The following is a 25,808-nucleotide window of genomic DNA, read 5'->3' as shown; positions in this document are numbered from 1 at the left end:
TGGTACTGGTCCAAACCTGATCTCAAGCTTAACTATAAAAATCCTTGTTTTAATACCCTCTCCTTCTTTGTTCATACAATGAACTATTTCTCTTTTATAGTGACAAGTGACATCACAGTTACTTTTAACCTCGCTTTGTGATTAGCTGTGACTGTGAGTCATTGTCAATGTCACCAAATATAGACATATCATCATCATCATCATATAAGCCTCCAAATCTCAGTCTGCGGAAGAAATAGACCAAAGGTCCCAGATTTGGGGTGTGAGCTTCAGGTGAGCCCTTGATGGAATGTGCCAAACAGCAATTGGGAGGGGTAAAATCCCAAAACAGGCCTGAGGAGGAGGCACAGGATTTCCTGAACCCTGAGGTCTGGGTGGAGGCATCAGTTCTAGGCTTCTCTATCAGACTCTTTGAGTGATAGGCAGGTTTTTGGCTGACATTCGTGCCAGACTTGGCGTGAAGAATGCGAATGGGGTTTATTATTGAATATTGTTTAAGCTTCTTAACTCATTTGTGTCAATCAACCAATTGACTCAGCAATAATAACCTGGTAAGACGCCTCAGGGCGACATGTGACCTCACAGAGGTCACACCAATTCTCGGCCACCTGGCCAGTGATGTATATCGGACCAGTTACCCATATATGGAGACCCCTGCATGATAGTCAGCAATGTGATGTCAGAACATACCCATATATGGGCATTACCAAACATGGGCATTCCCAGATATGCCCTTAATATGCTGACATCGGGACAGGGATATCCATATATGGGCATAAAACGGACAAGGCCGTAATTAATTTGCAAGTGTGACTTGTGATGACATCAGCGATCTCCATATATGGGCATAAAAGGGACATCAAGCCAGAGCGTGATGCAAGTGTGACTCGTGATGACATCAGCGATCTCCATATTCCATTTCCATGGTAAATGGTGCATTTATATTGCGCTTTACATAGATTGTGCATTACATTCACCCATACATTCATACACCGGTGGCGGAGGAAACCATGCAAGGCACCAACCTACTCACCGGGAGCAATTAGGGGTTCAGAGTCTTGCTCAAGGACTCTTCGACATGAACTCAGGGGGAACCCGGATTCGAACTGGGAACCCTTCGGGAACCCTTCATGCTCTAATAATGGTTTCTCTACCCCTGAGCTATGCCGCCCCTCATAGTTATATTTGTATATCAAATGATACAGTATAACCGTGGAACTCTTTGATTGGTTCCTTGACACCCGTATAGGGTCTAGCCAGACCCTACAGTATAACACAGTATAACCCAAACATGATCTCGTAGTCAGGGTAACCACAGTCGCAATGACCTGTAAGTCTAAACAGTAGATCACAGAATATAACTTCATGGTCATATGAGCCTCATGCATGGATCATACATTTATGGATCATAATCCATATCTATCAGTTACGTGCCAAGAAAACCAAAGTTATCACTTACTTACAACATCCTTCCAGATCATCCACCTCTAATGACAACAGGAGGCACTGCCCTGAAAGAATGAGTTTAAATAGCTGGGCTCATGGCTCAACAGAGTGAGACGACCTTAAAGTGAGGAAAGCGCTCGCATTGGAGAGCTCTGAATGTCATGGTCAGCATGTGTAAGTATACAGCCTCCACCGGCACCGACATATCAACTTCTCTGCGACTGTAGAGTCTGTTGCCCTATGGCTGTGAATACTGGACCCTGGCCTGAAGATAGATTAACTGTTTTCCATATACTGTAATTCAAAATGGTGGAAGATCTAAAGGTCAGAGGTCAAAAGTCACAGCGTTAAAGTTGTTCAGCATGAGGAGACACACATGTGTAATAAAGAAGTTTCATGGCTGTAGGTCAAACAGGGCATAAGTTATACCTGTTAAAAGTTTGGATTTTCAATTGGGTGCTATAGCGCCACCCTTTGGCCAATGTTTGTGAATTTCATTTCTTGGACGTTTTGCATGCATGACCCTCTACCATTCTACCACGTTTCATAAAAAGTGACTGCACGGTTCTACCAGTAATATGAAATAAAATATATTTAAAATATATTTATATAAAATATATATATATACATATGTGTTGCATTCAATTGATCGCTACAGTGCCACTCTTTGGCCAATGGTCATGGGCTTCGTGTCTACCATATTGCTTAGTTTCGTAAAAACCGACAGCACCGTAGAGATAATACAACACTTTATTCGTAAAACAGCTGAATAATAATGAAGCGAATCTTAATAGGAGCTACACACTTTGTGCTTGGGCCCTAATAAAGTGTAAACTAATCCCAGTAAAAGGGGTCCAATAGGAACAAAATAATGTGAAGCAACTGCTGGGCCAACCATGCAACGGGCCGCTGGACCCTAGCCTAAACATCCATATTAACTTGTAAGATCTCCCAACCAAAACTAAAATAACAAAACTCAACATTAGTATGCAGAGCAAAAACAATATAGTGGTAAAAAAAGACAGCAAAACCAGGAGAAAAGTATTCACAACACTGTGCTGCTGTGTCACATTGTTTGTCTCCCCTTGAAGTTCTCACCCTACAGGTAGGGCTTCAATAAGAATGGTAACTTTAGTAAACAAGTTACCGTACACATGCACAAATAACACACTTTGTGTATGTAACAAATCCGTACACATACATAACACATACAAAAGACAAGGGCATGGTTTGAACAGAGATATAGTTAGTGATCTCTGTTGTGCCTGGGAGCCAAAGGAACACCTTAAACGTTCGCTTGCAAACTCAATATAAATAGAGTGAATTTGTAACCGTGCTACAGTATACAGAATTTATGAAAACATTTGTGGCGAGAAATAAGCAGAGCAGTGACATAACCTTCATTCATATTTGATCAGCATTGCTTAGTTTGATAGTTTGCATGAAAAAGTACACCTGAGTGTCAAGGTGCAGGACAAACAACGTTACTTTAGTTTGACAATAACCAGAGATTCCCAAGACCTTATTTGCATAAAGTTCAATTCAACCAAATTAAAATGCACATTTCAGATATGACGAAAACCTGGCTTTGAAAACCTTTATTGAAGACCTTGCATCAGATGCTCTCCATAGAAAATGAAACAGGTTCGTCGACGTGACATCTACAACGCATCCACACACGAGTGTCTGTAGCTACAGGCACAGAAGTCTAGCATGGGATTTGGTTTTGGTAGTACTGGAGCATGTCATAGGTTTTGCTCCTGTTACTGAGGAAGCAGTTCTGGATGACTTTGATGATGAAGGCTGCTGCCTCCTTTTCACTCATGCTTGGGTTAAATCGCTGCTTGAGCAACTTGACAGTCTGTCCTCTGAAGCAGGCAAGACCAATATCCAGCATGAGGGTGACAAGGGAGACCACTGCATCCATATAGGGCCTGACAGCCAGGTACCCCTTCACACACATCTCCGTGAACCATTTGAATGGTGTGGCCTCCATCTTGCCCCCCATGATCATCACCATCTCATCTGTCAGCTTGATGTCCGGCTCCCAGCCCAGGTTACCACCGGGAGAACTCTCAAAAATGAAGCCGAAATCAATGTGAAGTAGGTGGCCCTCACTGTCCAGCATGATGTTGCCATTGTGTCTGTCCTTTATCTGCAAAAGGAAGAGCAGCAGACTGTAGGCAGCCATACTGCGGATGAAGTTGTATTGCGCCTTCTGGAATTCCTGTGTTGACTCGTCACCATACTGGTTCCTGAAGTAGTCGTACATACCGACGTCTGTCTGCCGGCCCAGCTGGTCACGAGACTTGCAGTCGGGGATGACCTCAATCACGCCACACCCTGGTGCAGTGGCCACCACTCTGTAAGGGTACACATAAAGGTCAAGACCCACCAACTGGAAGATGTTCTTAAACAGGCCAATGATCTGGAGAGCCAGCATGTCCTGCCTGCAGTCATCTCCCACTTTAAAAATGGCTGCTTGCCAGTAGATTCTCTTGGCCTCCTCTTCACTCTTAGCCTCGTCAGGAGAATCTGAGTGACATTGCAGAACATGTTTTTCCAGTTCGCTAATGCCACATCTCTTCACTCTGAATTTGGCCAGGTATGGGGCTTTAGCAGCACTCTGCATTGGTGTGCTAGACTTGTAGTCTATATCCAGGATTACAGCCTCTGGGTTACTGGGGAGGTAACAGCCGGGTTGGACCTTTATCTTACACATGGCCTCCAGGCAGGCTCTCTTCCTGTCCTCCCCTTTAGGCAAAGGCTTCATGATGGCAGACACATTGATGATCTTGTTGAAGAAGTCAAACTCTCTCTGGTAGAAGTCCTTGGCCGGGCCAGACATAGAGCCAATGATCTCTTCCACCATGCGCTCCAACAGCTCACCTATATCCGGGTCTTTGAGATGTCCTTCCTCATCCAGGTAGATGTTGGTCTTCATGTTCCAGATGAATTGGTGAGCCAGTAGCTGGGATGTCTGAGCGGCCCACAAAATGTATTCTCTCACATAACCCATCTTGTCATATCGAAGCGCTTGTACAATTTGAGGAATGTAAAACAGAATGGCATCTGGTGGGAAGGAACGGAGTACTTTGACCCCATACTGGGAAGTCAGGGGGTGGTGGGGGTACATGGAGGAGAAATAGGAGAGTGCGGTGGGGGGGTCAGCGGGGGCCCAGCACAGGATGTGACTCAGCTCTGGAGAGTCAGCCTCAATGCATTGCCATGTTGCTAAGAACTTGACGGCCACTGGGATGTCACATACGGCAGCTGGGTCCACGCGCACTAGACGAGTCACCTCTGATACAATGGCTTCTGTGTTCTTGAACCTGGCAGGTAGCTGCAGGGCTAGACAGGGTGCTATGCTCCAGGCTAGGTTCACATTGTCCTTCCACTGTTTCTCAGTTAGGCTGAGGGATCTGTACCTACAGTTAGTGATGCTGGTCTCCACTGACTGCTCTGTGGGGATTGCCAGCTCCTGGGTTGACAGAGGGTTGTACCACGTTGTCAGGCGCTCAATCTCACTGGCCAGCAGTGCTAGTAGTAGAGTTCTACGTTTGGTGTAGTACTTGGGCAGCTGAGGGCCTTTGCTGTTTTTCTTACTTGTTCCAGATTTCTTGGATGTGGTGGACATGCTAGAGGACAGAGGGTAAGTATTGATCCATCCCTGAGCCACCTGCTGCCTCTGACCTACAACCACATCCAGATTACTGCGACTGTCTGTCACCGTGACCACAGACAGGCTATCCTGAGGGTCTGGGGATACCAGCTGGTAGGCAGCCAGATATTTTCTGTCTGACATGAGGCTGGCATAGAAATTGATCATTATGCTGATGTCTTCTCTCAGACGTTTCTCTTTCTGCGTGGGAAACTTAGGAGCAACGCTGAAGTAATCAAAGGCTGTGGAGTAAATCTTCTCCCTCAGCACATTGCGGATGGTGGCATTTGTCATGGCATCAGAGTGCAGCAGCATAAGGCCCAGGGTGAGCAGTCTGTATCTCGGCCCTATGGCACCAACGTGTTTGTTGAGACCGCTGTTGGCTCCTCCGACACTGTGCGACAATGACCTCTGGAGGATTGTGGTGAATATTTCCACCTGGTCAGCACTGCAGTACTTGGCTATCTCAAATCTCTGCACCAGGAACTCTATCCAGAGGAAGTGAGGCATGATGTCAGGGGGGCAGGCTACGGGCTGGCTGTCCTCTGAGGCGGCCAGAGGGTCTGCTTCTACCTTAGTCTCCGAGAACAACCCCATCTTCTGTTCCACTGTATTCTGCCAAGCCCCTGCCATTTCACGCATGAATGGGACTTCTACTCCCTTGTTTGCAGCCAGCAGCCAATCCCAGCAGGCAATGGCTGTCTCCATACCATGTTCAGTAAACATCTTCAGAGGAGACCAGCACAGATGATGCAAGAGATGAGGATCAGAGTCTTTGCTACTGATTAACAGGGCGGTCATCTTGAACATGGCCTGAGTGAAGGATTCTGGGTCTTTTCTGTCCAGAGCGTCAGCTGTCAAACAGACCATTAGTTTGGTCAGGTCTGACCGACTGTGGGTCTGCCTGGAGAACTGGATCATACCTGCCACTTCTCCAGTGTAGTGGTTCCGTAAGTTGAGGGAAGCCATGAAGTTTGAGTAGTCCTTATTCACAGAGGCTGGCCTCGCGGTCAGCTGGATGGTCTGAGGAAAAGCAGCACCTAGTGTGGAACTCTGTTTGTTGTTGCCAGCAAAGTGCAGTGTACTCTCTGTGGCCATTGCCAGGCCTGTGTGCTGGGACAATCCTGAAACCCAGTTCTGATGCTTATTCAAGTACTCCTGGAGGTGGGACTTGGTGATAGAGGGTGCCCATTTCATGGCCTCTTTCAGGATTTGACCATAGTGAGCATTAAAGTCCTTCACTATGCTCTCTCTGGCCTCATACGTATCTGGGACAGTGATCATATAGGCAGTATCTGGAATGTCATAGTATGGCGGATCCTTGTGGATGTCTGCACTGAGTGACAGAGAGAGTGTCTGCAAGATGTCTAGCATGGTCTTCAACACACGGCCACTCCACAGCAGATGGGGGAAAGTCTCGACCAAACCTGCCAAGTATTTGTCTGCAACTCTACGGATCCTTTTGTCAGTGTGGTTAAAGTTGACCAATAGAAACTGGGCATGACATTCCAGCTCCTCCTCATGCTCTTTGGTCTTGGGCTTCTCAGCCATCATTTGCAGGAAGACATCAAATATCTTATCCCCAACAGAAATAACACACTGCAACATGCCAGACTTGTCTTTTTGAATGGCTTTGTCTTCAAAGTATCTGAACATCACTTGGAACCTTTCGGGGTCATTAGAATGCAGTATCCTCATGTATTCTAATCTGTAGACTGACAGCAGGTATGTGGACATGGCAAAGTCCAGCTTATTGATGAGCGCAGAGTCCTCTGGTGATGGATGCAGGAGGTTGATAATGGTGGATCGCAGCTCACTCAGCTCTGCCGGGGTGACTGTGTCATTCTTAAGGGCCGAGTTGTACTGCAGCTCTGAGCGGAGAGGCTTTCCATTGGGGAAGGTGAGGAGGGGAGACTTGGTAGCGATTTCACATACTCCCTCATACCACTCCTCTGGCCACAGACCACTTCCCTCTACTGCAAATCCCATGACCACAGAGTACAACCAGAAGTCACGGAACAACTTCTGTAGACGGGGCTTGGCCTCCTTGATTGGTGGAAGGCGTCTAGTCAGCACAGCAATGACTGGGATGAGGACGCCAAGGTTGCCAGCACTATTTGATGCCTTAAGGGCAGGCCTTTTGTCTGAGGCCCTCTCGCTGGCTCTCTTTCCTTCCAGGCCCAGCTGAACAAACAACTTCAGTAGGTCCACCATCAGATTGTCCACCAGTGGCTCCCCCTGCAAGTTGGCTGCAATATTGGCCAGTGCATTTATCACAGCCAGGGAGCAGTGTCTGTATCCATGGTCTCTACAGTCTTTAGTGGCTGAGTAAACCACTGAGCTGGCCTTCACGCTGATCTGCTGGAACAGGTTCCACACCTCCTGGTAGATGTATTGGTTTCCAGTAATGACCATGCAACCAAGCTGGTCTACGATCAGCACATCCAGTGGCGAAGGAGGCTGGCAGAACCTCTCCTGTAGGATCTGCAAGATGGGTTCTGTGACCTTGGGCGTGTCCCTCAGATCCACTGCGATGTGACCCAGCACTCTGATGGTGTGATCTGGGATCAGATGTGCATCCTTTTCACTCTCCTGTGAGATGTAGAGACAATTGGACAGGCTGTCCAGAAAGGCTTCCACTATCACAGGAACCAGTGTCAAACCGGCCTTGAGACATCTGCAGATGTTGTCGATAGAGATATCTCTGAGTTGCTCATACATAGAGGGCCGATTCTTCCTGTTGGACAGGGTGTTGAAAGTTGGCTGGCAGTGCTTGTTGGTTACATTGATCCTGGTGTCATTACTTCTTGTGTTGTACTGGCTGTGGTATTTGTAGAGCTCTATCAGGACAGGGGAGGGGACCATCAGGAAATCCCTGAGAGAGGTGGTGGCAGAGCGGGCCAATCCTGGAAATCTCTCACACAGATGTCCAAGTCCCTGTAGGTAACAGATGAACAGGGGCATGTGAGCTACGATAACTTTACTGGAGGTTTTAGACTGCAGCTTGTCTGACAGCTTGGTGCACAACTCATTTGCTCCTTGCTCATCATTGATGGCCCACACCATGAGGTCCACACAGGCGGCACTGGCTTGGCAACAGAGCTGGAAGAGGCCAGGTTCCCCTGGCCCCGTGTCATGGAGGATGCACTGCAGCTCAGACCGGCTGCTGCTGCACTGCTCCAGGACAAAGTTGTGCACTTCAAGCACAAACTCTGGCTGCAAGCCTTTCAAGTAGTACAGAGTGTCTCTCAGCATTTTGAACATGCAGGCATAGAGAGGGTCACTGAAGATGTTGTAATGTAAGCTGATTCCAGCATTTGCCTCCGTGACTTCCAACAGCGTGGCGTCCAGAGTTTTTAGAAAGGAGTCATTAACACATTTCCTCACCACGCTGAGGAGCTGTCTCAGCAGGTCAACTGGCACCTCCATCTTGCCTTCCCCTCCTCCCATGAAGAGAGGAGACATGGAGAAGCTGGAGCTGACTTTGGAGAAGAAGTAGTCAGGATACACGTCACTGCTGGCAGGCAAGTGGGCCCCTTCAAAGCAGTGTGGACCTGGAGCTGTAGGGGAGCAGGGCGAGTGGCCTCTGGCATCAGAAGTGACCGGCGAGGAGGTATCCGAGTTGGTTCCAATGTGTGTACGTGGACTGTCTCTCTGGCACACTATCAGCAGTGAGGAAGGCATAATGGAGTGGAAGTCATGGAAGGACCTCTGCCACACCTCCTCCTCCGTAAAACATTGTGTCTGAGGTGAATTCCCAGGAAACAGCTTGGACAGAAGAGCCTTGTCCGTGTTGCTATAGCGACCAAAAGCCCTCGTCAACCCCAGTAGGCAGGGAACAATGTACTTGCAGAGGTACACTTTGTTATGTTTTTCAGGCGTCTGGCACATCGCCTGCATCTCCTCCATACTTTCCATGATGGTGTCTAATACCTGTTGTCTGGAGTCTGGGTCCCTCTGGGCCACATCTAACAACAGGGTTACTAAACAGAAGCTGAAGTTTTCTGAAATGGGGAGAGATTCTCCCCATTTCTTTCTGGAGCTTTCCTCGATCCACTGGATCCGTGGTAGCCCTCTTAACAGGCTCAGGAAGTAAGACACAAGTGTGTCTTTGTTCTGTAAGTCAGACTCCACTAGAAACACAGCTAGTGCTATGACAGCACCTCTGCGACGTACATCCAAGGTGAACACACCCTGAACTTCCAAAGGGCACATGCATTGTAGCTTCTGGACCTTTTCAAAAGGCACAGGACGATGGGCAGCTAAAGAGCGGGCTAATGAAAGAACCGTATTGAAATAAAAGTCTCTTGATCCAGCTAGCATTGCAGAGATATGTGCCCTGACATGAAACTCAGGTCTAATCTACACACAATTAAGTATCCAATCTGTGCATCAAGGCATGATGTAGTTTACGCCAATCACTGTGAGGTCAGAACTAATAACCATATTTGGCTTTGCCAGACATAATGAGCAAATATGAGGATATAATACAAATTTCAGTCCACATAAAGGCAATAGCATGTCATCATTATACAAGAGGGGCGCGACGTTGGTGTAGTGGTTAGTGCATTTGCCCTTCATTCGGAAGGTGAGTGGTTCAAACCCTGCCTAAGCCGACGTCAGCAAGGGGCAGAAGACGACAGCCAGCCCCATGGCCTCCCCTAAGTAACAAGAAATCTTGTGAAATAAAATGTCGTCAACCAATCATCAATGCCGATGATACACGAAAGAAGAAGATTATACAAGAAATACTTTTCCTACAAAACAGTATGGGCTTGCATGGAACACCATGTATGGGCACAAAATCTACCCTTTGGCTGCTCCTCATTGGCTACGCACGCGCGCACACACACACACACACACACACACACACACACACACACACACACACAAGGAGGCATTGACATGAGGAAATAAGGAGCACAGTTGTATTAATAGCATTAGAGCCCTTTCAGTGGTAGAGAACACTGGGTTTAACCATTTGATCAGCGTTCTGGAACCACGTTACAAACTAACAAGCAGATGCATATGAGGCTTATATGTCAACAACAGTAATAATGGCACTAACCATAATAATTAAAAGCATCACTTGATATAGATGGGCTCATATTATGAGCAGTGCAAGGGTTGAATTAGGCATGAATTACTGAAGGGCTGCTTAACAACAGATGGCTGGACCTCCAGCAACAAAGAGTTACATCACTCACTATAACAGCTCACTACATTAATGACAAGTTTATATTGTTGATTTTAAACTTTTTGTTATTCTCATTTTCATTTGTTATTATTCAAATAATGAAATACACAAGTGTTTTTTCTTTACAAATCAAGATAATAGCCTAAATTAATAATCAGATAGGCCTCAGTGCTGGAAAAAGCAGATTAAAAAAATCATATATCGAAAATCAAAAGGAATCGTGAGCTTAAAATCGAAAGTTGAATCGAATCGTGGATCAGGCGTATTGAGACAGCTCTAGTACAGAGCGGTTACATATTATCGGCACTCCGACACATCGCTATTCCGACCACCTAAACCTAACCTTAACCCTAACCCTAACCTCAGTAAAACTAACGCTGGTGAATGTTAACCGGCCGACACTGGTGAATGGTAACCTGGTGTTCCGAATGGGGATGTGTCGGAAAGGAAACCCGTCACCGTACAGTGCACACAGTTACTCGTACCTGAAATCTCTTAGGCAGGGTCTTCCTGGCTCTAAGAACTCCTTACACTGGTCACAGTCTGGATGGATGGACAGACAGACAGACACAGGTGAACAGCTTTACAAAGTATGCCATATACAGTACAACTAAACATTGTACAAAGACGTAGAGTTATAGAACTACAACAGAGAGAGATGGAAAAGAAGAGACAAAAAATGTGTGTGAGAGAAAGAGAGAGGGACAGAGGAAGAAAGATATAGGGCTCTATTTGCGTCCATGCCTTACCCCTGCAATTTTGATAACAATAATTCGTTCCGGATGGGGACCCGTTTCGAAACGGGTCCCCATCCGGAATCAATGGGGGTAAATTTACTCGAATCAAATCTTTGTCTTAGGAATGTGACAGAAACCAAAAAATATTATTGAACTCTACTCTCCATGGCATGAGTCAATCAATAGAAAAAAGTCATTTTGGGGGTGAACTACTCCTTTAATGTGGACATTCACAAAGAGCTCATTCTAATTTTGACTGAAGGTTCTGGATTTAGAACACAACATATTTTATGAAATATGACACATCAAGCTGTGCCTTTTTTATTTATTTCATAAAATATGTTGTGCAGAACCTTCAGTCAACTCAATGTCTTCTTTCTATGACTCATATCGTTAACTGTTTAAACTAAACCCCACATGCAATTGATTTAACAATACTATATAATGATAATGAATTATTGCCAACGCTATTATATTGCCAGCGCTGTTGGGCAGAAGCCTTGTCTCTCCATATTTAAACTTTTTATGTTTCTTTTGTAAATGAATGCCCCATTCGGTGTAATCCTGTCACACGGAGGTCGCACAAATTCTACAAGCTCACAACATGTGGCATCACAATGCATTGTGAGCTTGTAGATCTGCTATTTTTATGTCTGTCCTGCTTGGTATTGGCCAAGCTTCGCAGGACATTTTGAGCATGTACAGTATCCACACGTTTCCAACGTCCCATCGTGCATAAGGTGTGCGGCAGTTCTAGCATCGCAGCTGAGTGATCTACAAGCTCACACGGTTGCATCTGCGACTCGACGTGAGCTTGTATGTCTGCTGTTCTCCGAATGTGTCCCACATAGCCTATAATTCTACAGTAAAAAATCCTTGCAGGAACCAGGTGGATAGAAAGGTCACTTCATGCTAGGATTGCACTCTTGTAAAGGTATTAGGACCAAATTAATAAATATAAACATAATGTTCAAACAGTGTTATTCCATGGTCAGACTCATATCCATGGTTTTGTCACAAAATGGATATCAGACATCATGTGACCAGATTCAAAAACATTGTGAAAAAAAATATTGGTCAGGTCAGGAATCTTTGGCCCCTCAGTTTGGACATCTGCCTCTCAAAACATGACATGCCCTGAGGCTACAATGCCCCAGCTGATTTCAGAGTTTTCTCCTGTGGCTCATTCCTGTCAAACCGCTTTTGATCTCTTTTGTTGAGATTCTTAATTCTTAACCACACACCTCCCCATCTTCAAATTAATCTAGTGACTCTGATTTGTCCAAGGCTGAGCATGTTCGAACATTTGACTCAGGAGTTGACTAATTTGTAAATTATTATGTGAAACTAGAAATACTGTTCAGTGAAACAGTGATACTGATAACACTGATAGCTATGCATTTAATTATTTTTCAAAACCACTTTTCTATTTGATGGCCTTTATGCCCTGGCATTTGCCTTTGTGCCCTCAAAAACATTACAACACCAAAGGCCTGGTGGCCTTGCCCCTAATGTGTCAAAATTCCAGGCCTGGTGTTGGTACTTGTCACCTCCTAGCAGTGTGCAAACCAAGTTTGGTGCTAATCAGTCCAGAGGTTCATGAGATTAACTCTGGACACAGACAGACACACAGACAGACCCTCTCATAGACGGCTAGCACCTCTTTTACAGCCAAGCCTTAAACGCATCTAGTAATAACATTCCTTATTCCTGCTTTATTGCTTGTGCTACATGCCCCCTCCCCCACAGCGTTAACCCATCGACGAGTGTGGCATGGTCAGTGTGGGCGGCTGCTGGACTCGGACGCCCGAGTGCTGTTGCCGTTCACGCAGCCATTGTGGCGCTTGCTGAAGCCGCCATTTAGAATGTCTTGGATGTGCTGTACTATCAAGTTGATAGCCACAAGGTTATCTACTCCTCGTGGAATGATAACGTCTGCATACTTCTTTGTGGGCAAACAGAACTCCTCGAAGGATGGTTTAACTAAGGTTAAATATTGTGTCAGCACATGTGCCAGGTCCCTCCCTCGATCGCTGATGTCCCTTAGAACTCTGCGAGCAAGCCGCGTGTCTGCGTCCGTGTCTACAAACAGCTTCATCTGAAAGAGGTCCCGGATCTCCTGGGAGTAGAATGTCAAGATTCCCTCAAACAGCACCACGTCGGCTGGGTACACCGTCACAGATTCCTCTTTCCTGGAATTTGTGACAAAGTCATAGACGGGGATCAGGGCGGCCTCGCCCCGCATCACCTGTCTGAGTGTCTTGGCGATCAGCTCGTTGTCAAAGGCGTCTGGGTGATCAAAGTTGAACTGGCCCTTCAGTGCCTTGGCCATCTCCTCCGGGGTGAGCTCCCTGTAGAAGCTGTCCTGGCGGAGGATGGCCACCTGCCGCTGGCGGTGGTCGATCTCGTTCTGTCCCAGCAGCTCCATGATCTTGTCGCACACAGAGGACTTGCCACTGGCAGTGCCTCCGGACACACCGATGAGGAAAGGTTGGTGGACAACACTGACGTGCTCGCCAAGGTCACTGTCCTCAGCCATACCTGCTATGCTACGAGTTCTCGAAGGACACACCTTAAGTATCCAGTCTGTCCAATGAGGCATGACATAGGTTACACCTCTCAGCCAATCATGTGAGGACAGGATATAACTATATATGGCTTTCCCGTATATGGCTTTAGCCAAGTCACCACCAACAAATGCAACCTGATATAAATAACATGGTGATAGTTGGCACCTCGACAGAGTGCCAACTTGCCCACCCACATACACACAGACAGCACCAATCACAGTACTTGCGTGCTCTGCTGGCACACAAGTAGGCCACATATGGACACGAGTGCACAAGTTTGCAAGTTGACACCTCGACAGAGTGCGGTCTTGTTTCCACTATATTTATTTATGGCGTGATCTTTACCCAAACAAAAACAGTTATTATGCAGGTTGTCCCATTTCACAAGTTTCTACAACAAAGATCTACAAGGTTAATGTATGTCTTGTAATCATAATCTACAAAGTAACTTTGACCAAGTAAAAATTACAATATTTACAATATATTAGTGGTGTATAAGTATATACATTTCTGCCATTTGAAAATAGCCTATCTACAAGCTCACAATGCGTCACAAATTGTGATCTTGTAGATCTGCTATCGCAATGCGACTTGTTGTGAGCTTTTAGATCAGACATTTTCAAATAGCCAAAGTTAAACTTTGGTTAAAGAGCAAGAGCACTTTGGTAGAGGTTCGGGTTGTGTAGTTGCCACAACAACATAATGTACCGTAACTCCAATGGTTTGATCATTTAATATGTTCCTCATTGACTTACTGTACATTGCAGCTCCCACTGGGCTCAGGAGGCACTCTTTTAGCCTGAAAACAAACTCAAACTAAGCTGATTATGACAATATAGAACATCACCAAACCCAGTACAGTTTGATTTTTAAATGTCAACTTTCTGTTGATTTAGCTATTTTATTAGGAAGACAACCCTGACTGGATCCGCAGATCCGGATCTTCAATTAGTACAAAATCTAAAGGAAGTTGACATTCTTTACTTATTTTTCTAGTCAATGGAGAAATTATTCATGATTTCTCGCCCACCATTGGAGTTACATCACGGCAAGGCAACTACACAACACAAATCTTACCAAAGTGGTCTTGCCCTTTAATGTATGTTATTGTTTTGTAATAATAATTCAAATCTAAACATTTTGTAATAAATGTTTTAGTTGTAAAAGTTCTAGTGGAGTAAAACGTACAATATTTGCCTCTGAGATGTAGTGAAGTAGAAGTAAAAGTATTGAAAATTGCAAATCCTCAGCTAAAGTAAAGAATATCTCACAGTTGTACATTACAGTACTTAAGTAAATGTAATTACTTACCTTCCACCACTGCTCCTCATCCAGTACAAAAAGTCTTTCTCAATTGTTTTGGGAGAAAATCAGTGTTTATCCAGTTCCTGTCATCCACTTGTGACCAGACAAGTTCAAAGAATAAGTGTGAAGAAAGTGTTTAAAATTATGTTTTTATGTGGCCACACCCATCAGTTCATTAAGTATGCCTGGTTGTCAGGTGAATGGTGACCCAGCTGAGGTTAGCCACACCCACAGTGTTTCTATGATGACATTAACTCAGTGTTTTTCGATCAGGCCTTTTGACTTTGAGGTTTTCGGCTTTCAGGAAGAAACCAAAAATATACAGGAAGGCAAATTTACATAATATTACCACACCCCAGTGGTCTTTTAGAGTAATGTTAACTCCATAGACACATACATAACAGAAAAAGTACACAACTATGGCACCACCTTTTTAATAGGTCTACTCTTATTGTAAAAAAAAGACTAACTAGACTGCGCTCTGTCGAGGTGCCAACTTGCTGTTATTTATATCAGGTCGCACATGTTGGTGGTGACGTCACTGAGAACAGAAGCCTGGCCAATGGGACCCTGGGCGCACAACAAACTTTGAGCCGTCTATGACTAGATGTAGGCCACGCTTCAGAGCCTGGAAATGTTGGGGGACTGGACAAAGCCAGATGTTGGAGCTTAGCTCCTTCCAGGAGCACCGCTCAATAAACCGGTAATATTAGGTATAGTATATTAGGTATTCAATAAGTTTAAAGTGCTTTGGTTTTCACTGCTCTGGAATGCATAGCCTTCAGTCTTTGCTTCCGGGGGTACCAACTCAAAGATCTCTTCACCCGGGAAATATTTCTCGATAAGGTTGAGAGAAGCTCTGTAGACCTTCTCACTCTCATGGGACTGCAGGGCCTCGATCGTGCTCAGCCCACCACATTCTTCAATCATCAGGCAAAGCTTGTCTAATTCACCAATTTTCTCTCCAGATAGTAAGATGTTGGTGATAGCTTCCAAGATGAAGATTATTGTACTGTCCCTTGTGGAGAGCAGATTAAGGAGAGGCTCTAGCACGTTTGCCTGAACAAGGTACATCACCTGTTCAACGGTGCCCTTGTGGGTGATGTTGGTAATGGCCCACACGGCCCCTCTCTGGGTCTCATAGTTACCGTGTCTGAGAACGTCGATCAGGCACGGGACTAGACCTGCGTTGATGATCTCCTGAATCTGGGTGTCCGCTCCTGCTGCGATGCTGGACAGGGCCCACGACGCTTCCCTCTGGACGTTTAGCTTGTAGTGGCGCAGCAGCCGCGGGAACGTGGCCAGCACTCCGGCATCCAGCACTGCCCGAGTCTGCTCAACATGTGTACAACTCACAATGTTGCTGATGGCGCGCAGCGAGGGAGTCACGACGGACAGCTGTTCAGAACCGAGCATCTGTACTAAGCGAGGGATGAGACCGGTCTGAAGCACGCACTCCTGGACGCGATCTTTGCCGCCATCGGTCAGGTAGGATACGGCCCGGCAGGCATAGGCCAGCACCTCCTTGTCGTCATGGCAGAGCAGACGAACGATCGCGGGCAGGATCTGCTTTATGGCCGCCGTGGGCGGGTAGGGGTCCTTGTGGAGGCAAAGGTTCGACAGCATCCATGAGACGTTTCTCAGGTAGCCGGGAGTGAACGTGGATAGGTCGGGAACGTCCAGAAGATTAAGCAGTGGTTCTACGGCTCCGTGATTGATGACCCTGTCTCTGAGAGCCGATCCATCACCGGCGATGTTTCCCAGGGCCCACACGGCCTGCTCACTGATGTGACGGTAGGGGGAGCCGACCAGGTTAATTAAAGCAGGAACGGCTCCGCCCTCCACGACTGCAGCCGTCTGCTCTCGTGTCCCAGAAGCGATGTTGGTCAGAGCCCAGGCGGCCTCAAACTGGATGGGAGCGGAGTCCAGACCCAGGAAACCAACAAACCTGGGGATCAGGCCAGCTTTGATGATGTGGTCAATGGGAGGAGGACTCTCACGTGACAACAGCTTCCTCGCAGCTTGGGTAGCCTGGAGTTGTTTGTCAAAGATGTTGCTGTTTATTCCAGTAACAATGTCTTGAAGAGGTGAAGTTTGCTCATCTGGGAGAGTTGACACATTTCTTCTTTTCAAGATCTGGTCATCTCTCTTAGTTTTGCGAAGTTGGGCAACAATGTCGACTCTGCAGCTCCTAAGCTCGTTGGCGTCTCTTCCCTTGTTCTTGAACTTGGTAAGACGCGAAGCTATCTCAGACATTTCCAACACGTGTTCAAGGGGAAACACAATGAATTGTCCCTTGCCGGGATTCTGGTTTCATCTGGTTTCATCCAGGCTCTTAGCTTAAATTGTATATGCAACGTCATTGTGACGAAACTTGGCCAATCAACAAAGCCAATGGGTTGGCTTAGCCAATCAGGGAAGCCTATGCTATGAGTGTGCACCGATTTTGTGTCCAGTATATGTAGATCCCCAAACTCTCACAATCTCATTGGCTGAAACCCATATATGGAGAGAGATATAAACAGTAATTCACCGTTTGTCAGCCTTCTGATTGGTCCCTGAGACTCCCTGACTGGCCAACCAGAAAAAATCATTCACTTTTTGCTATCGGGGGTGGAGTTTGTGCAGTGGAGAATGTTGCTTTAGGCTTTCATCACCGTGGGCACTGCGCGACACGGCGTGCGTGCAGTACGGCCCCGCGAGGTGATAGAGATTTTGCTCATTATAATGAATAAGCTTCAACAGACTAGTTCACATGGACCTTATCAATGTAACTAAGAGTTACGATTGGGTACATATATTTTAAATGGGCAGAATTACGAAAGCCAGCCTATTATGTGAGTAGAACTATAATCTGTCTGTCATCTTCCTACCCAAGATGCACTGCGCTTTCTCTTTCTATTTATCTCTCTGCCTGATCCAGAGGATTAAACTAATTAAAAGATATATTTTCGGGGGAAAACTACTGTTTTGCTATGTAACTACTGTACTTTTTTCTTCCCTTTTTATTAATATCACGTAGATGTGTTTTTTTTTTGGTACTTTATATAACTGTAATGAGGCTATGAAAAATCTTTTTCCCCCCATCCTCCACTATAAAAGAATCTGCAATGGTGATTCTGTCCCACTGGGATTAAACAAATTAAAACATATATTTTCGGGGAAAACCCCCTGTTTTGCAATGTAACTACTGTACCTTTGTCTTCCCTTTTTATTAATATCACCTAGATGTTTTTCCTTTGGTACTTTAAATTGCAATAATGAGGCAATGAAAATACCCTCTCCCCCCATTCACTGCCACTATAAAAAACAATCTGCCCAGGGTCATTTGTACCACCATAGTAACAGGGCAGAATGGGGCGGGATTTGCAAATGAGAGAATTACATCCTAGTTCCTTGGCTGCAGACGCAGTTACTAACTCATATACAATATACAGATCAATCTCAGAAATTAGAATATTTTGTAAATGTAAACATCCTTGAAACATTCATACATTTCTTGAAACTTTCATATATTCTAGATACATTGCACATTCAGCGAATGATTCCAAACTTTTGTTCAAAAATTGAATTTCTATGGCATACAGCTCATGAATATCAAAAGTCCATATTTCAAAATTACACGAGACAACAAGGATTTATATTAGAGAAATGTCAACCTTCTGAAGTCAGAGTAGCTTGAAGTCCAGTGAGAAGTTTCCAAAGTCAGTTATGATTTGGGGTGCTATGGCATCTGCAATGATTTTTTACACAATATTCTAATTTTCTGAGAATGAACTGTACATGTAACGGTTTCTGTATTCAATGCTAGACTAGATAAAAAACATTAAAACAAAGCTACTAACATCCAGCGATAAAAAAAAAAGAAAAAAAAAAGTCTTAAGTCAGAACATTTTATACAATACCTTTATGTACACTTTTACATTATGTCATTAACAATTCAATCAGCCATTCCAAAATAACCAGGATAGTGCTCTTAACCAATGGTTCTCAACTCCAGCCTAAGACCCACAGGTACTGTTGCTTGTCATTATTACAGTAGGTCCCATTAAGGACTTGTTTAGACCCGAACGCAAATCTGTGTCACTTTAGATTTAAACACTTTAACCATTATCTTACGATTTTACTTAAAAAAAAATAGCAGATATACAGGCTCAAAGCGCTGGGAGCTTGTAGATCTGTTATTTATTTTTAAATAGTGAACATTTGTGCAAGTCTTTGAATATTTCTGACCCGATTCTATAAATGTCTTCTAAAATAAATCCTTCTTCTAAATCAGTGGTTCTCAAACTTTTTCATGTCAAGGATCCCCAAAATTACATGTATTTGGCCACGGACCCCCATCTCAAAATATGTTGTTCCAGGGACCACCAAGAAGCAAATATTTGAGTTACAAATGTTCGCTTTAAAAAAATATATATTCAAAGAATTGCAAAAAAAAAAAGAAAAAAGAAAAGAAAAAAAAAAACTTTTCAAAGATAGCAGATCTACAAGCTCGCTGTGAGCTTGTATATCAGCTATTTTTCAATAGTTAAAGCATTAAATAATTCTAGGCCTGAATGACTTGTTTAGACTTGACACACCAGGTGATGCTTTGGAGTGCCAGCCCACAGTAAACGTCTCAGTGTCCATTCACCCATTTGGAACTCTGAGAGGGTACAAAATGTGAACGAAGAATGAACCCAATTTGATTCCCCAAACCTTTTCGCTCGAGACCCAAAAGAGAAATTAGACATTTGCCAAACAGGACAAAAATAGTGAAAATAGCAGATCTACAAGGTCACAACGTCGACGCGTCACTTCATGCCTCACTGTGAGCTTGTAGATCTGCTATTTTCATTACGGCACACATTTTGTATTTATTTATTTATGGGAATTGTTAGATTTCCTCATTTTATTTATTAAATACTTTGAATTTTTTTGAAATTGTTTTCAATTTAACCAATTGTTTTCCCGTTGAAAGAGAGAGATTTTTTTATGTAGGAAACAGAAAAAAAGACCCATAAAAATTGGTCCACAACCCAAAGATAGGTCCCGACCCCGTGTTTGGGAAACAGTGCCATAAGGCAGTGGTTCTCAACCTGTGGCAAATTATTTTGGGGGGGCCCCAGATGATTAACTTAATGTGCAACATTGTTTTCTCACTCAACAGTAAACAAACCAACATAAAGTTCAAGTTTATAGAGGGGTATCTGCACATTTCTTAAGTGACAATTTAAGGACTTTTTAGTACCTCTATGACAAATTAAACATTGGCCAAATTGTCAAGTATTAGAGGAAGAAATTGTGAAAATAGCCGATCTACATGCTCACTGCTATTTTCACAATAGAACCAACCGAGTTATACAAAATATAATCCCATTAAAATATGATTATTTTGGGGGTCGCGGCCTGAAAAGGTTGAGAACCACTGCCATAAGGGGTCAGTTCAGAAACTTCAGTTCCATTTGTACCCTCTCAGAGTATAAATGAACACATGGTTTTACCGTCTAGGACAGAAAGGCACCAGCAGAGGAGAAGCACTGCTCTACACCAGTGGTACTCAACCTTTTTCAGTCTGCGACACCCAAATAATCACATTTTAACTGGGGAACCCCCACCCTGCACAAACACTTGGAATTGTAGGAGTTAGGGTGTTACATTTAGTTTGACTCGATCTATTCCATTGTGAAAATAGCTGATCCACACTACATACTCACAACGTCTTGCGTTTTGCGAGGCGTTGAGAGCATGTAGATCTGCTATACTTTCACAATTTCTGCCGCTAATATTTGACAATTTGACCGAAGTTTGACCAGAGGTAGACTAGGTCTTTAAAGTCCTTAAATTCTGTTTACAAAGACCAGATGGTAGGATTATATCTCCAAACTGGCTTGGGAACGCCTCTGTATACTCCCTGAGGGAGTGTTGGAAGTTGCTCGGGATAAGGAAATCTGGAAGTCTCAGTTGGAACTGTTACCCCCGCGACCTGATTACGGATAAGCGGTTGAAGATGGATGGATGGTCTGTTTACTGTTGAGTGAGAAAACAATATTAACATTTAGCTAAACATCTGGGGACCCTCCAAAATAATTTGGGGACGCCTCTGGGGGTCCCGACCCACAGGTTGAGAACTACACGGTGGCTCTGTTCCTTTGTTTTTTTGGTTGTCATCGCTGTCCTTCAACAGCACAGCCTCTTCTTCAATCCAGTGTCTTGAAGTGTTGAGAGTGTAGATGCAATAATAGAAAAGTACAAACTTAAATGGTTGTTGCTAAACCTTTGTTTTTGACAATTCTTCTTTTTTTTCGTTTCTTAAAGGCCGAAAAGCTGCCTAGTGGAGGCCTTCTTCCATGGCTTAACAGTCAGAACAAACTGTGTTCAAGTGGGGGGGGAGAAGAAGGGGCCAACACAAGATAAAAAAAAAAAAAAAAAAAATACAATCCAAGAGAAGAGAAATTAAATTCCAAAACCACTCACATTTCAGAGCCAGAAGACCCCCCCCCCCCCCCCCATTAAGATGAACTCATAAAAAATGTACTTCTTCTGCCATTATTATCATACAAAAACTTTTCAGTCATTCTTTTGTATTTCTTCCTCTTATTGAAAACATATTTACACCCTTTAATGAACAACTAGTTTTGGTTATTTTTCATCTCAAAGTGTTCATCCTCCTTCGTTTGCTTCCGCAAAACACACACAAAAGCAATAGGGACCGATCCTCTGTTGTCATGGCAACTTATTGTGAGTGTGTGTGTGTGTGTGTGTGTGCGTGCATGTGTGTTGACTATTTTATGGCAGGCACAATTTGTCGCTGTATGAGCATCGCATGATTTAAGCTTGCTGTGCGTGTAGTAGGGATGGGACGAAATGAAAATTTCATATTTCGATTATTATGACCAAAGCGATTTACAATATTATCGTGCGATAATCAGAATATCCTCAACATCCATTATCCTGGGGCGGAACATTTGCCCAAAAAAATAAATAAGAAAATAGCAGATGCACAGACAAGCTCACAACGCGTTGCAACGTGATGCGTTGTGAGCTTGTAGATCGGCTATTTTTTGGCAAAGAGATTTGGTAGAGAGTGAGAAAAAGACTATCAAGTACCTACAGTATATTATAAGTATGTTTTACAAATAGAGGGTTTAAATGGTACCGGATATGCAGTTCGGCAAATACAAGGGGAATTGATCCCGGTGCATGACGACGATTTCACGATAACTTAAATCTCCACGATACGATTATCGTGAGTGTTTTTTAATCACGATAAACGATAATACTATTGCCTATCGTCCCATCCCTAGTGTGTACGTGTACACATGAACACACACACGCACACACAAACAAAACAATCAAGAACACAAAGGCACTCTGAGAAGGGTTTAAGCATGGGGATGGGGTCGGGGAGAGGAATAGGAGGAGAACTCACAGGAGGAGGAAGAGGCACTGAGACGTTCTTGGAACAAAACAAAACAAAAAACTCTTTCCTCACTGATCATACCCAAGCACCCGCACTACTGCCTGGGACAAGTAAACACCAATTGGATAACAGGGAGGGACTGGTGAATCACCCAATCACCATGTATCCTCTATGTCAAGTCCACCCACCTCTCCTTCAACATCTCTTTCAATCCGCAAGGTCAACATCGTGTGTGTGCGCGCACACGGCATGTGTGTGTATGCGACAGTGTTTCTCAAACGTTTACGTTTCAAGGTCTCCCCTTGACTCTGACAGTATACAAATGGAACCAAATTTGGTTCCAGACTTGCGGTATGGGTCATTTTAGACCCCCATAAAGGAACCCACAAAGTCGCTGGAATCCACTTTTAGAACTTGCTCTAGGAACCTCCGGGGATAAATTGAAAGGTTTGTTGGGGAGAGGACAACATCACAACAACAGCACCACGCACGCCGCTGCCTCCTATCATCAGCCACTTCATTAGAAAACAAGTCATTTCAGTGCTCTCTCTGTCCCTCAGGATATGCCCCCGAGTCCGTCCCGAGTCCGTCTGTCTGCTCTGGAAGTCCTCTTCTGTGATTGGTCGGTTTTGTAGGCAGGGTGGTACACTAAGTCTGTCAGTCTAAGCTGGGTGGAGTGGAGCGGGCACGGCGATACCACAGGGGTTGGGAGGGGGGGTCGAAGAGGGTGCAGAGGGATTCCCCTAACTGGTAGAGAGACCTAAGTGTTCCTTGAGACCAGTGCGAGGTATCTCAGAGGGCATCAGGCCGTGTCTTCTACCCATAGTTATTCAGGGGTTTCGGGGGGTGGGGTGGTGGGTAGGTTTTTACTCTGCCGGGTGGGTTGAGTTGAGGGCAGGCGGATGGACCAGTGGTTATTTGACACAGAGGAGGCCTCCCACGTTGGACACAAACTCCTCCAGGCTCTTGAGGAAGGACACTTTCTGCTTGCGGTCCATGGTGGGCGGGCTGCTGCTGGCTGTCAGTTTGTTGAAGGCGTCGGCCAGGCGTTGGTAGATGACAGCGTCTCTCTGGGACGACAGGAGAGTCTCCACCAGCTCAGAGTACTCGGCCTGCGGGACAAAACGCAGCAGAACGTCAGACTCATGTCAACCCGGAGAAGCACTGTGTCCTGTGGTAGCACTCCTCTCTCCCCTTGTATACCTTCTTATTTCCCTTTTCTTGCTGGATGCTACAGTAGTTATAGCATGCAGATACATGTTGGTTGGTTACTTGTTCATGTTGTTGAACAACACTAAGAGTTGAGGCATTACATTTTGTATAACACAGTTCTATTGTGAAAATAGCAGATCTACATAGCAGATCTACATGCTCACAACGCCTCGCAACGCCTTTGTAGAGTCCTTAAATTGTCACTTTAGAAATGTTTATATACCCTCTATACACTTAAACTTTGTTGGTCTGTTTACTGTTGAGTGAGAAAACAATGTTGCACATTAAATTAATCATCTGGGGACCCCCCAAAATAATTTGGGGACCTCCCTCGGTACTGGTACTGGATACTCACTTGATGAAGACACACTAGTGTATACAGGGCTTCCCCGGCAGCCACCGTCATCTCTGTGTTGTGTTTCTGCAGCACCAGCATGTCAAACACCAACTACAAAAGACATGAACAATTATTCACTATTGGTTATTTTCAAAACTTTGATTTGATTTTTGATGCTATATTTATTCACACATTCAACCCCCTCTTTTGATTTTACCACTGTGTCGAAGCCACAATCCTAGGATCCCAGGCCTACCTTTACATTTGTTTATATGATGTTCGGAAATAGGTCAAACATCGACCGTTTTGAACATTTAACTTCACGTCATGCCCTGTACCCAGCAGGGGAGGTTGCTGAGAATTAATGCTCTTTTGCAGCAATGCTGTTTCACACTCTCTCTCACAAACACACGCACGCACACACACGCACACGCACACGCACACACACACACACACACACACACACACACACACAAAAACATGGGTGCCGACCAGTACAACCACAGTATTATGCCTTGCTCAAGGGCTCTTCAGGGTGACCATTGACCTCCCCACCCAGATTTTTCATGCCGGACCAGGGAATCGAACCGGGAGCCAAGTTGATTCCAATTTTGTATTCAATACAGTTCATTATTTGACACCACATTAAGGTTATTACAGTGGCCAGGCGTTTATATTATCTTTCCTTACCTTGAGGAAGTGCCGCGTGGCAAGAAAGAGGGGTGTGTCTTTCTCCTGCGTCTTGGCACACTGCTCTGCCAGGGGAGAGAGAGCTTCTAGACACAGCTGGCTCACCTCTGAACTCATCCTGAACACACGGTTAAGGGGCAACACATGCTGTATTCACAGGCTGTTCTCAATGCGCATACAGTACACCCACCAACACACTAGGGCTGCAACTAACGATTATGTTTCATAATCAATTAATCGGTCGATTATTTAACCGATTAATCGGATTATGGCACTTATGTAGCCATTACCTTATTAATTAGAGTTGAGGTTCCTTTGACATATGTTCTAACTGTTCTAACTAACAAAAATACATTAAAGATGAATAATTAATTAAAAAATACATAATTTATTACATTTTTCTCAGCTGCCTATTAGGTTGCAAAATAAATACCCTTTTCTGACTGCATACATTTGATTAACTCAGTGAATGCCACCCTTTATTCAAAATCTACAAAACTGGTGCCAGCCATTTTGCTTAATTTTGCCTTTTTATGGGGGCCAAAATCATATTTTGTACTTAAATTACATATATAAATCTATGCTTCTATCGAAAGCCACACTACCCCTCTTACAAAGGAAAACATGTATATTTATATATATATATCCTATCATTAGATTTGGGCTTCAATAGAACATGTGTAAGATGTCTTGATCATCATCATATGTGTGTGCTGTGATGGGCCCTATGTGCAATCTGGAGTGCAATACCATTTGAAAACCACCAGAGGGTGGTCTCCTACTATCTGATCAACTAACAGAAGAAGGAAGAAGACGTCCATCTTTTTTTTGGTTTGGGCCTGTTGTTTACATTTTGGCCAGGCCTTTTAGCTAGCATGCTAACACACTTCGGAACCCTGGCGATCGCGATCAAGGATAGGTAGAGAAGAATGGATGGCACCGCTGGAATCCTGAGAATTTTCTGCGTTTTTTGAGTACTTATAGTTCGTCAGGGATGCACGGGAAAGTGTATAAACGAACGTTTTAGATAACATTTAAACGGCCGGAACCAATCTTCGGCTATACCGATTTTCCGCCGGACTGTGTTACACTGGTGCTACAGTCAAATCGGCCGTATCGCTCAGGTCACGGAGGCATATGGCCAACTTCTAGAGCGATTTTTTTGAAATTACAATTATGAAAAAATGATAAAACTTTTGATTAATTAAAAAGACGTAAAAGACGTTTATGGCACCGAGGTCCAAAGAC

The 25,808-nt window shown here is 44.5% G+C and overlaps 4 protein-coding genes across 4 annotated transcripts in view; all 4 read right to left on the bottom strand.

The window, feature by feature from the left end:
• Positions 1-3,154: 3,154 nt before the first annotated feature.
• On the bottom strand, positions 3,155-9,322 carry LOC308307477 (phosphatidylinositol 4-kinase alpha-like; the record flags this gene model as incomplete). Its single annotated transcript, XM_080752742.1, has 1 exon — positions 3,155-9,322. The coding sequence occupies one exon, from the start codon at positions 9,320-9,322 to the stop codon at positions 3,155-3,157; it is 6,168 nt and encodes a 2,055-aa protein (XP_080608868.1).
• Positions 9,323-12,818: 3,496 nt separating this feature from the next.
• On the bottom strand, positions 12,819-13,580 carry LOC308307476 (uridine-cytidine kinase 2-A-like; the record flags this gene model as incomplete). The annotated part of the gene is made up of 1 exon (XM_080752741.1): positions 12,819-13,580. One exon carries the CDS (start codon positions 13,578-13,580, stop codon positions 12,819-12,821), a length of 762 nt encoding a protein of 253 aa, XP_080608867.1.
• A 2,059-nt stretch (positions 13,581-15,639) lies between these two features.
• LOC308307475 (importin subunit alpha-1-like) lies at positions 15,640-17,172 on the bottom strand (the record flags this gene model as incomplete). Its single annotated transcript, XM_080752740.1, has 1 exon — positions 15,640-17,172. One exon carries the CDS (start codon positions 17,170-17,172, stop codon positions 15,640-15,642), a length of 1,533 nt encoding a protein of 510 aa, XP_080608866.1.
• Positions 17,173-18,931: 1,759 nt separating this feature from the next.
• Positions 18,932-25,808, bottom strand: part of xpo4 (exportin 4) — a 98,740-nt gene continuing 91,863 nt past the window's right edge. The window contains exons 22-24 of the mRNA XM_080753258.1: positions 24,561-24,678; positions 23,889-23,981; positions 18,932-23,433 (exon numbers count right to left, since the gene is read on the bottom strand). Of these exons, the coding sequence (XP_080609384.1) occupies positions 23,236-23,433; positions 23,889-23,981; positions 24,561-24,678 (409 nt within the window). The 3' untranslated portion in view covers positions 18,932-23,235. The remainder of the gene's footprint in view (positions 23,434-23,888; positions 23,982-24,560; positions 24,679-25,808) is intronic.

This window comes from Nannobrachium achirus (assembly GCF_963921795.1).
Source record: "Nannobrachium achirus genome assembly, chromosome: 22".
Lineage (NCBI taxonomy): Eukaryota > Metazoa > Chordata > Actinopteri > Myctophiformes > Myctophidae > Nannobrachium > Nannobrachium achirus.
Note: the sequence above shows the minus strand (reverse complement) of the source record. Positions and strands in the feature narration are given on the sequence as shown.